Below are 12,699 nucleotides of genomic sequence, written 5' to 3'. Positions count from 1 at the left end.
ACAAAGCCATTGTCTTAGCCTTTTCAAAATCAAACAGCTTAAAAACTTCTCTTTTCACAGTGTTCCTACAAATTTTACCAAGCAAAGGCTGAACAAAACTCATCAAATCCCTAAACCCTTCATACTCAACAAATCTCGAAGGAAGCTCATGCATGATTATCATTCTTGCTATTTTCTGTCTAGCAAGTGCTTTGTCAAATGCAGTGGAATCAAATGCTGAAATTGTTGAAGTTTCAGCATCTTTTTTCTTGTAGACCTTAGATGCCTGACTAGGGCTAGAAGTTGGAGCTGGAGCTTATTCTTGTATCCGTTTGGGACACCTATCAATATGGTTTAACAAATGTGAAGTTCCACTTGATTGCTGTCCAGCAAAACCTTTGCCACAATGATTACACACTGCCTTCATTTCTCCATTAATTGTTCTCCTTGTGAAATAGTCCCAAGCTCTAGATGTTTGTCTCAATGAGCTTCTAGGTTGTCCTTCCGAGTCTCGTTTTGTACCTCCACTAATTGAATGAGTTTGTGGATTTTCAGCATTAACATTACTTGAGGCTTGAGGGTTTAATTGAATAGCAGGATCGGAATCAAAATCAGACATAATTAACCTGAAAAAAAGACATTACAAAGCAATTATTAACAATCCCTAAACTTCCAGAACTAGCTAGCTCGTTTGTTTGGAAGTAGTAGTAGTGCTTAACATGAACCATATAGAGATTAATTACACATCTGATATAGGGTGCTGCCAAGTTACATTATTTAATCAAGCAGATGGATTGTCTCTACGCTCTAGGAACCTAGGGTCAAATTACTTTCTCCACAAATTGATCGGATCCTTTTTGACAAATCTGGTTGCAACACGGGTACCCATTTTCAAATCTGGTTCAGTAACAGAATCTCGCATTGCAACCTCAGTAATATCCAAACACAGGTACCCATTTTCAAGATCATCACATAGCTGCTCCCACTTAGATTCAAAAAAACTAAATGCTCTAATTAATCCTATAGCATAAGGAGAAAGAATTCCATCGATAAATTCATAATTCCTTAGACCGCAAAGAAGGTGGCAGTACATTTAGTGCTGAAAATTTGACCCAACAATGACTTCACGCGGACTAGAATGACGGCTAAGTTGAGACAAGTTTTTGTTACTACTACCTTGCAAAGGAAAAATAGACGCAGCCATAACTTTAAATCCAGCTTATTACATTATTAAGCTTCAGCAATCAAAACTTACCTTGCGCGGGAGACAACGAACAGGCGGACGGACGACGGCGGTGGCAGCGACGACAGAGACGATGGTAGCTGGAATGAGGCAGAAAAGCGGTCAAGAACAGCTGGAAGCTGCAGTTACGGCTGATCAACCATTGGTACAGCGCCGACACACCTAAACGGAACCCTCGAACAGCGACGTCGAAGTCGGGGAAGAGCGTTGGTAAGCGAAGACCGGCTGGCAAGCGATGTGATAATCTTAGGTTTTTGCTATCTAGATTCTAGACATTTGTTTTTGTTTTTTTCATTTTAGTTTATGATTTTAATTTTTTAATTTCAAATAAGATATTAATTGGATATTGGATATCCATACCCATCCAACTTTTACTTAGATATTTTTTTAAAATATCCATATCCATGTCCAAAAGTTTTGGATGGATATTATCCAATCCAATTAGATTAGATGTATGGATATCCAATTTAAATGGATCAAATTGCCATCCCTACTCTGGATAGTAAAATAACACCTTTCATGTTGATTCAATATGGAATTATCAGATTCAACTTGATCCAATTCTTGATGGATTTATCAAATCTTCTTTTCATAGTTACGATAGTGACAAATAAAATCTTAAAAAAAATATTATCTCTCATTTATTTATTGAGAGGGTTGACTCGGCCCGGCCCATTTTTCAAACCTGCTTGAGATGAAATTATTTCTTTGACTTGTCCAACACAAGTACCCCTTTATTAGTATGTAAGCAGAGAATTTAACACATCGCCGGTGGAAACAGAAGTTGCATTATTGCATTATTTTTATCAGCCTTCGTCGACCCTTCCAAATTTTTAATATTTTTCTTTATTTTATTCAGCAACTGATGATGAACTTTATAATAACAAAAGGAGTGATTTGATTCTCCTGCCCCTTTCATGCTCGATGCTTCGGCATGCCGATAGCAACGATATAAGCCAACATGCAGGCCGCGACTAGGATGCTTCTGATGTAACGATCGATCGGGTTGCATAAAATACAATTAAAAAATCACAGACCGTTGGATATGGTTTAAATGCAAATCAATGGTTCCTATTATAAATAAACGACTTTAAGAACGGAGTGGGCAACTCGAAGGCCTGGTTTTTGTAAGTGAAAAATAATATACCAGCACTAATGTCAAAATATTGACATACTAGTATTAAAAAGAGGATCATGCTACGGTGCAACTGTGGTACCGTGCCACAGTTGCATCCAGCCGTTGAATGTACTTGAATTGGTGGGGTCTATTGATATCTAACGACTGGATGCAATTATGGCACGGTACTACAGTTGCACCACATGTTTCCCCTTAAAAAGAATATCGTAATCAAGCTAACCCTAAACATGGAACTCATGCAATCATTAATGGGATAACAAAAATATTGCACTTTTAGGAAAAAGATAAAAAAAAAACGAACAAATTAGGTATAACAAAATTTGGCCATCAAGCTAAACCTAAATGCCGACTGCACATTGAGCACAAAAAATATACCGACCTATTGGCATTTAAAAAAAAAAAAGCAAATAACTTCCGGAGTTGCTATTGTTTTTTTTTTCATTGTTTTATCTTTTTTTTTAGGGTCGAAATGGCATTAATTGCTCCACTACCAATGGTATCAAAACATACTTGCCCCCTAAACGTCACCGTATTAGCTAAAAATATCTTACTTTAATTATTTAATTGATTCATTTTTATTTTCTATTTGTAAAATGCGACATTTTGGAGCTTGTATAAATAGTCTCCAACGCTGAGCCAAAATACTTGATTCCTCTGACTGCATCTCTAAACCCTAAAATCATGCTACATGAGATGTGAACTTCTTGTTTTAGTAATACGATCATAACAAACATGGTTATTAAAAAATTAAAAATTATTAAAAACAACATATTACTCGGTAATAAAAATATTAATCTTCCATATATTGCCTACCGAGATTTCTTAAAAATTAAAATAACTTATAATCTCTATTTATATTTTATTCTCAAATTTGTGTTTGTGCCTAACAAAATTTTGGTAATATTTTTTGCCCATTTGATTTTTTTAATACTTGATAGCTTTTACATGCCTTCTAAACATGCGACTTTATATTCATTAGTTTATAAAAATTTTAAAAAAAAAAGACTTAAGATTATTATTTAACTTTTAAACCCGTGACGTACAATATAAATCTTGTGGACCACTTTAGAAACAGACTACAAGGATTGTGACTTCTACCGGAGTAACATGTTACGTTACCCAAAAAATTAACACGTGTTGCATTATCTGTGGCTGAATGTCAAATCCCAAAGAACCATCGTAATCTCAACACATTAATTTGTTAGTGTGATACTTTTGGTTGGCAGTTCCAAAAGTCCAAATGGTTCCCATTCATTTATTGCAAGCCAACGATGCCTAATAATAGCATTAGCAAGTGGCAAAAATTTGGGACTTGACTAGCTTACAGAATCTGTAAGCTACAGACGAGCAGTGAATTTTCAACAGTGAATTGTGTCCACGATATAAATAACCCATCTTATCTGTAGACTTAGATTAGAAAGCTTCTCTCTATATAATTATAAATTAAGTACAACGAGCAGAATAGCTCTCAGAAATCTACTTCAAGCTCTATCCCTCAAGATGGCGTCTGCATATTCGTCGGCGATCAACAACAACACCGTCTTACGCTGTCCAATAATCGATCTAAGCTTCGACCTCGACGAGGCTCTAACGATGACGACCACAGACACTCCGTCAACGCCATCAGATGATCAAGACCAACAGAAGATTGAAGTCACGGGAACAAACGGTGGATTGCTGATGGTGGCGTCGGACTTGCCCACAGGTGCCGGTAGTGGTACTACTGAAGGCGTTTGCATGGTCTGCATGGAAGATTTTGATTCGCAGGAATTCCCCGGCAAGCAAGTTCCATGCGGCCACGTGTTCCACGCGAAGTGTATCTCCACGTGGATCTCCCTTTCTAATTCTTGCCCTGTGTGCCGCAGTCGTTGTATAATCTCCGGCTGACGCTTTCTCGAAAATAAATAAATTGTCTTTGGAGAGTTTGCCTTTTATTACTTATGTTAAGTCCTGCATTGCGATTTATGATTCCGCTTAAATTAGGCGTTGCGAAAATTAATGGTGCCTAAACTATTGATCGGAAATTTGACACGTATAAGAAAAGATTTGAAACTGTCTTTGAAAAATATTTTGAGGTGTGTATTAATTTAATCTGTTGCATTCTCAAATTCTATTTTTTATTATAATAAAATTGGTTTTCGCTACAAATTAACGTTAAATTTTTGCCAAAGACAAGTAAAAAATAAACACTACTTTTCAAAGATGGTAATAATAATATGATAAAAAGAGAAATGATTAGGGTTCTCTCATGATTTGAGCACTTCTGACTTTTAACAGATTTTATGCCACCTGTATTTTAGTGTTAGTGGATAATTATGATTTAATTATTTTTCTTTTTAATTTATTAATCACCAATTATATTAACAGAATTTGCTCAGATGAAGATCAGATCAAGAGAGGATCCTGATCCAAAGAGAAAAATAGAAGTCTGTTTGCCAGTTTTGTAATGTTCAGTTACTGAGAAAAATAAAGAGAAAGCTGAAGAATTTGAAAGAAAATTTGATCAAGACAAAATATTATTTTTCTCATCCTTCGTGAATGTGATTACAAAGCCTTTATAAACTGATGTCTAAAACATTCTACATACACCAAATACATGTCCTAAGATTAAGCTTGTTGCTAACAAACCAGTAGCCAAAATAACATATTCCTAATGCTGGCGCTAATAACTTATAACAATCTTGCTGATTCAGAAGCCACATCACTAGCTTTTGCTAGTGTCAGTTATTTAACTAACTTAACTGAAATGTATTATGGACATCCCCCCGCAAGCTTAAGGTTTAGGCAAGACATTATCCTTGCTAGGTAGATAAGTAAAGTGATCAAATGAGAGAGGTTTGGTGAGAATGTCAGCAAGTTGATCAGAGCTGGAAACATGATCAACTAGAAGTTGCTTTAGTGCAATGAGTTCCCTGATAAAATGAAGACCCAATTCGATACGTGTACTGTGCAAATGATGCTTTAGATTACTAGCCAAAGCTTTAGCACTTTTACAGTCACGATGCAGAGTTGGAACTTGATCAAGGGAGACCTTGAGCTCTTGTAACAAATAAGTAAGCCATAAAAGCTCTAAAGTTGCCAAGGCCAGAACTCTGTATTTATAATCAGCTGCTGATCGGGAAACAATATGCCAATTTTTTGAAGACTAAGAAATAAGATTGCTGCCTAGAAACACACAATAGCCACAAATGGACATTCGATCATCAAATCAGAACTCCAACCAACATTAGTATATGTTGTTAAGGTTAAAGTACCTGAATAGAAGAATTGGATACCAAAATGTTTTGTGCATTGAAAATATCTTAAGACCTTTTTGCAAGCCTACCTATGAAAGATTGTAGGAGCAGCCAAAAATTAACTAAGCATATTGATAGTATAAGCTATATCATGCCTAGTTAAGAGAACATATTAAAGAGGGCCTACAATACTTCTATATAAAAATGGATTTTCAAATGTAGCACCCTTATCCTTTTGAAGTTTGTTAGATGTGCTCATGGGAGTATTATAGCCTTTTCTATTTAGCATATTAGCCTTTTTGAGACTATATTATAGCCTTTACTATTCAGCATATTAGCCTTTTTAAGACTATCTGCAACATATTTAGTTTAGGAAAGTTGCAAACCTTATACAAATAGAGTAAATTCAAGACCAAAAAAGTAATTAAACTCCTTTAAGTCTTTTAAGTACAAATTCTGAAATGAGATGCTAAATAACATGTTCAATGTGCTTGGAATTGAGCCAGTAATCAAAATATCAATCGCATATATAAGACTAAGCAAAATATCTTCACCAACATATTGAATAAACAAAGTATCGGACTTCGATGCTTGAGAACCCTCGTGCACTATGGATCTTTTCAACTTGTCATACTAGGCTCTTAGAACCTGCTTAAGGCCATACAAGACGTTGTTGAGTTTGCAGATATAAAGGGGATAATTGGAGTTTATAAAGCCCTCTGGCTTATGCATGAAGACATTATTTGTAAGAATACCATTGAGGAAGGTGTAATTCACATTTTGCTGCCTTACTGGTCGATGATGTATAATAGCCAAACTTAGAACTGCTCTAATAGTACATGACTTTACATTTGGACTGAAAGTCTTAGAGAAGTCAACCCCATGTGTTTGATGATATCATTTTGCCACCAAACGAGCTTTGTATTTAGAGATATTGCCGTTAGGGTTATACTTAACTCTATAAACTAGCTTGTTACCAACAATTTTAGCAGCAGCTTCAGCAGATATCAATGTCCAGGTGTTGTTTCTTTCATAGCTAAGTACCACTTAATATCATGCAATGTTGCTTTGCCACTGTTTGGTTCTAAATCTTGGAAGGCTGTTAGATAGGTTTTAGATTTGAAAATACTAACCTCTGCTCTAGTAATCATTAGATGTGAAGGTAATATAGATTGAAAAGAACTAGAAGGAAGACACGAGTATTGTGTTGAAGAAGAGTGTTGTGCTAAGTAAGAACTTTATGGAAGAGATAAAATAAGAGTAGAGATAACAGCTGATGATCCTTCATTACTACTGTCATAAAAAACAGAATTTTAGAAGAAAGAGATTTGAACAAGTGATGAAGTAGCAGTAGCAGAATCAGGCAACTGTTTTGAGATTCATTAAAGGTGACATGTCTAGCAATAAAGACTCTACTTGACTTATCTAAACACTTGTAACCTTTATGAAGAGGACTATAACTAATAAATACGCAATTTTTAGGCCTTATGTTAATTATAAGGCCTGAGTAATAGGAAAAAGAACAACCAAAGACTTTAGAAAATTGATAGTCAGGTAATTGATTGTATAACTTTTGAAAAGGAAATAGATTACCAATTATTTATATAGGCATTTTGTTTATTAGATATGAGGTTGTATGAAAAGCTTCCCACTAAAAAGAAAAAGGTAAGTCAAATTCAGAGAGTGAGACCTGTCTCAATAATGTGCCTATGTTTTCTTTCAACTATATCATTTTAATAGTAGTATGCGGACAACTATGCCTATGGTGAATACCCTTTTGTTGAAGAAATGATCTAAAGGCTATAAACTCACTCATCATGTTTGACTGCAATGCTTTAAGGAAAATTATTTTTTGATAAGAAGTCTAAAGTATTTGAATGTGTCAAGTGTTTCTGATTTAAAAGTAAGAGGAAATATCTTGCAATATCTTGTAAAATCATCGACAAATGACATATAGTATTTGTAACCATCTATAGAAGGTTCAGAAGCTGGTCCCCATAAGTCAGTATATAAAAATTCAAGTGTAGATATAGACTTAATTTTAGTAACAGAAAAATAAAATTAATGCAACTTTACATATTGACAAGCATCACAAAAGTCAATAGATTGAGTATGGACTAAATGCAAATGAAGTCTTATTATTATTATTTGCAAAACTTTATTAACTCACTGCCTGAAGTAATAAAGCTTACAGAATAATGACTAGAGCTAAGAAAAGTTAGACTCATAAAAACTTGATTATTTAATTCTTGCAAACTGTTTACAATTCCGTTATTAAAGAGAACAAACAACATTGGACTAGGTTAGGAACTTTGATCTGCAATATGAAGAAGAAATTAATCTTGAGACAGTAGTTTGTAAAGAGCACTTTTAGCGATCCCTTGTATTAGCAAAGTTCCCTTTATCTTGTCCTTGATAAAGCACAAATTGGAAAAAACAATTCAATGATTATATTGTTATTTAAAAGAAATTTAGATATAATGATAAAGTTTTTGGTGATCTTAGGTACACATAAAATATTAGTAAGATTTTAAATGAGGTCTTAAAGAGGTGTAAAAACAATTGCAGCATGTATGTGTAATTTTAAGAACTTGTCCGTTACCAACTAGCAACAAGCGAGAACCAAGATAATGCTTATCTTTAGCTAGATAATGTATATTATTGGTAAGATAATGTGTATCTTAATCATCCAAGTACCATCCTTGATTTGTAATTCCTTTTGATATGACCATATAAGCAGCTCTAGAGGCTTGATTCTGGTTTGGAAAGTGACAATAAACTAAGAAGTTTATGTTAAACCTATCCTTGGATTCAACTACAGAATAATTTTGCTTAAAACAAATATGACAAGTAATTTTTCCTCTACCATCTCCCCTTATAAAGCCATTAAAAACACTAGAAAAGCCACCATTACTATTGAAACCACCAGAAAGCCACTACTGCTAGAGAAACCACCACAAGAAAACCTATTCTACCTTGATTACCTTTCCATCCTCTTCCGGAATTTTGTCTCAAATATCCACCTTTCTTGATCCATAACCTCCATTGTTATAGTATTTTTTATTTTAGAAAGCATTTCCACTCTTATTCACATAATTTCCATTCTAGATTCCTTGATTATTATTATTCCAACCAAAATTACTCCTTGATTTCTTCTGATTATTTCTGGCCTAAGCTATATTAGCTGCATATTTCAACTTAACTTCATTACTAGCAATAGTGATTAGTATTAAAAATTGTCTAATTATCAAGCGATAATATTATTATTTTGTGCTTATGTTAGAATTTATATTTGTGTTTATACAATATATTAGGAATTATTAATTATGTTTTAAATATATCTAATCTTGTGTATTTTTGTGTGTTTATTAGGTAAAATATTAATTTCACGTAATTCGGGGCTCCAAATAGATAAACAAAGGTCAAATTTAGATTCTGGAGGTCCAAAAACCTCAAGATCAGTCAAAATCAGCTTAAAATTGAGCTTGTGTAAAAAGAGTTTACTTTTCCTGTTGACAGAACATTGATTGGATGATGAAATGAGCTTACAATAGATATGAATGCATGGGATAGCTAGCAATTTTGACTAAATCTCAACCGTTCATGATTCAATGGCCATGATTGTGCCACGTGACAATGGTTGGCGAAGCAAGTTGTAGGATCCGAATTTTTATATTCGGGTCGACCCGATCCACCCATTAACCCGCCAAATCTCAACCGTTCTTTGGCCAAATTGGACGAGTCAAATGATGCCACGTGTGATGTTGACTTTTGAAGTTTGACCAGCCATTGGATCTTGATCTAATGGTTGTGAGGAGTACATGCATGAAGCTTATGATAGACCGCAAAACACTGGATTATGAATTTATTTTTCTATAAATAGAGTCTCATTTTTATGTTTTTAATCATCTCTCTACAACTCTCTTCTTCTCAAATTCTCTCCATCTCCCTGTAATCTTAATTTTCAGGTGTGTTTTTAATATTTTGTATAATTATTTTTATAAATAAAATTAGTTTTATTTTCAATTTTAGTTGTTTTTATTACTTTTAATTATAAGTAATTCAATTTTAATAAATCCTTTTATTTCAATTATGCTCAACTAAATAATATTAGTTAGGGGAAGGTGAAACTCTTAGGAAATAAATATGATTTAATCAAATTCTATTTTTAATTTTATAAATTAAGTTATTTTCTATTTAATTTTATACATATTTTATATTTTGAAATTTTGATTTATTGTAGACAAACAAATGAATTTGGCACAATAAATTCTTAATATCTTAATATAAGGTATGGTAAATTGATATTTTGACTTATTGTAGACAAATTAAATTTTGGCACAATAAATACTTAATCCATCATAAAATTAAAGGGAAAATAATAATAATTTATATAATTAATCTTTTGGACAATAAATCTAAAAAAAAAGGCAAAAAGAATTTATTTACTACTAAGAGTGGATCCACAACCCTAACTAGTTCAATTTCATAGTTTCATTTAAATTAAGTTGTTTATATTCAAGTTTTAATTTCAATTTTTAGATAAAATAAAATAAACAAAGTAAATCTTTTCTCTGTGGATTGACCTCGGACTCACCGAGCTATAATACAACAAGACACTCTTATATTTGGGAGTTTAAAATTACTTTTAAGTTGTGTCAAGTTTTTAGCGCTGTTGTCGGGGAAAAGTTTTTATTTGGTTTGTTTTTCTGTTTTTTATTTTTCTCTTATATGTAAATTTTCGTTTGCCCCCTTTTCTTTTTCTTAAATTCTCTTTTATCCCCACATCTTTCATAATTCTAGTTTCACCCCCAACAATTCTCATTTCTAGCTCATTCGTCTCATAATTATGTTTTGACCCCAACATCTTTCAAAAGTTTCACATTCATCCCACATGACTCAATTCTAAACTTCTAAAAATTACGGTGTTGCCATAAAATTAAAAATAATTTGCAATAAGATCCCTAGACGAAATTCCTCAAAATAATCAATACTTGGACTAACATCTTGGACATACTTTGGACCAAACTAACTATAACTACTAACTCTTAACTTACTAACTGCTAACTGCTAACTTTTTTTTTAATTTCAGTTATTTAATTTCCTGCATTTATTTTATTTCATATTTATTTATTATTTATTTATTTTTGCTTTATTGGTGGGTTCAAGCACCAAACTAACTACTAACTCTTAATTTTTGTTTTCAGTTATTTAATTTTCATTATTTATTTTATTTTGTAATTGTTTTTGCTTTATTGGTGGGTTCAACTGCTAAAATTGTTATTTAATTTTAGTTTTAATTTTCTTTTGTACACTTATATTATTTGCATATTTATTTTTTTAAATTTTTAATTAGTCTTTTTAATTTTGTTATTAATTTGTGTGAATATTATCTTTGTGACATAACCATTGCATGGGACGTTGGTCTCGAACTTCAAGTGGCAGGTTAATTCGTAGATCTCAATCTCCTCCACCAATCATGGATGAGAACCAAGACGAAAGCTTTGTGCACGAACCTAATCCTCAGATTGATCAGGGAGATAATCATTCTCAACATGGGCATGATCAGAATCAACCAAGAACTCTGAGAGACTACATGAATCCAACCAGAATCGGAGCACCGTCGTGTATAGTATTCCCTCCAGAAGCATCTCGATTCAACTTTAAACTAGGTATTATCCAACTTTTACCAACATTTCATGGTTTAGAATTTGAGAATCTGTACTTGCATATAAGAGATTTTGAGGAAGTTTATAATACATACACAGACCAAAATTGTAGCATGAACATAATTAGGTTAAAGCTTTTTCCTTTTTCATTAAAAGATAAAGCTAAAACTTGGCTACAAAACCTTATATCTAGATCAATAAGAACTTGGAATAACATGTAAGAAAAATTTTTGAAAAAATTCTTTCCACCTCATAGAACAAATTCTTTTAAAAGGCAAATAACTTCTTTCACTAAAAAAAAATGGAGAAACATTATACCAATGTTGGGATAGGTTTAAAGAGTTGCTTAACATATGCCCATATCATGGTTTTGAAACTTGGCGATTGGTCACTTACTTCTACGAGGGCTTAATACCCCAAAGTAGACAGGTTGTTGAAATGATGTGTAATGGTGAATTTAGGGATAACAATCCCGAGGATGCACTAGATTACCTTGACCAATTAGCTGAAAATGCACAACATTAGGATACTGTTGGAACTTTTGAATTGACAAATAAGCAATAACCATCTCCATCTAGTGGAGGAATCCATAACCTTAGGGAAGATCATGATTTACAAGCAAAATTTGCATCCCTAGTTAGGAAGGTTGAAGCTTTGGAGCATAAAAAAAGTGATCAAGTAAAATCTGTTCAAGAAATTGCATGTAACATATGTAGTTTGAATGATCATTTCACTCAAGATTGTTCCACTCTACCTGTACTTAAAGAATGTCTAAATGATCAAGCTAATGTCATTAACACTTTTAATAAACCAAACCCATATTCACAGACTTATAATCCTGGTTGGAGAAATCATCTGAATTTCAGTTGGAGGAATAATAATAATGGGCAATCTTCACAAGCACCACCTCCACAAAATTTCCAAAATGCTCAGCCTTATGCACCATATGTTCCACCACTATGGAAAAATCTGGAAGACATAATGCATTCATTCATCAGAAAGCAAGATGTTATTAACAATCAAAATGCACAAACTTTTTCTGATTTGAAAGATACTCTTGCTAAAATTGCTTTTGCACTCACAATTCAAGAAAAAGGAAAATTTCCAGCCCAACCACAACCAAATCCTAAAATTCAACAAAATTCATCTACAGACCAAGTCAAGTCAGTTATAACTCTTCATAGTTGTAAGGTTGTTGATAGACCTATGCCTGAACCTTGTGAAAATGATGAAAATTCAAAGGGTAAGGAAAGACTAAATGAACTTACACCTAGTGAAGAAATAACTAGTATTCCATCTGAACCACCATTTCCGCATGCATTGAATAAACCAAGGAAATCAAACCACTCTTCTAAAATTTATGAAATCTTTAAGCAAGTGAAAGTTAACATTCCTCTATTAGATGCAATCAAGCAGGTACCTTTATATGCCAAA

The 12,699-nt window shown here is 33.1% G+C and overlaps 1 protein-coding gene across 1 annotated transcript; it reads left to right on the top strand.

Moving 5' to 3' along the window:
- Positions 1 to 3,705: 3,705 nt before the first annotated feature.
- LOC107176657 (RING-H2 finger protein ATL72-like) lies at positions 3,706 to 4,294 on the top strand. Its single transcript, XM_015529474.3, has one exon. The coding sequence runs from the start codon at positions 3,861 to 3,863 to the stop codon at positions 4,245 to 4,247; it is 387 nt and encodes a 128-aa protein (XP_015384960.1). The 5' UTR covers positions 3,706 to 3,860; the 3' UTR covers positions 4,248 to 4,294.
- Positions 4,295 to 12,699: the final 8,405 nt, after the last annotated feature.

Source organism: Citrus sinensis, chromosome 1, assembly GCF_022201045.2.
Source record: "Citrus sinensis cultivar Valencia sweet orange chromosome 1, DVS_A1.0, whole genome shotgun sequence".
Classification (NCBI taxonomy): Eukaryota; Viridiplantae; Streptophyta; class Magnoliopsida; order Sapindales; family Rutaceae; genus Citrus; species Citrus sinensis.
This window is presented reverse-complemented; position numbering and strand designations above follow the sequence as displayed.

Coding starts and splice junctions, on each gene's coding strand:
- LOC107176657 (XM_015529474.3), top strand. CDS start 3,861: ATGGCGTCTGCATATTCGTCGGCGATCAACAACAACACCGTCTTACGC.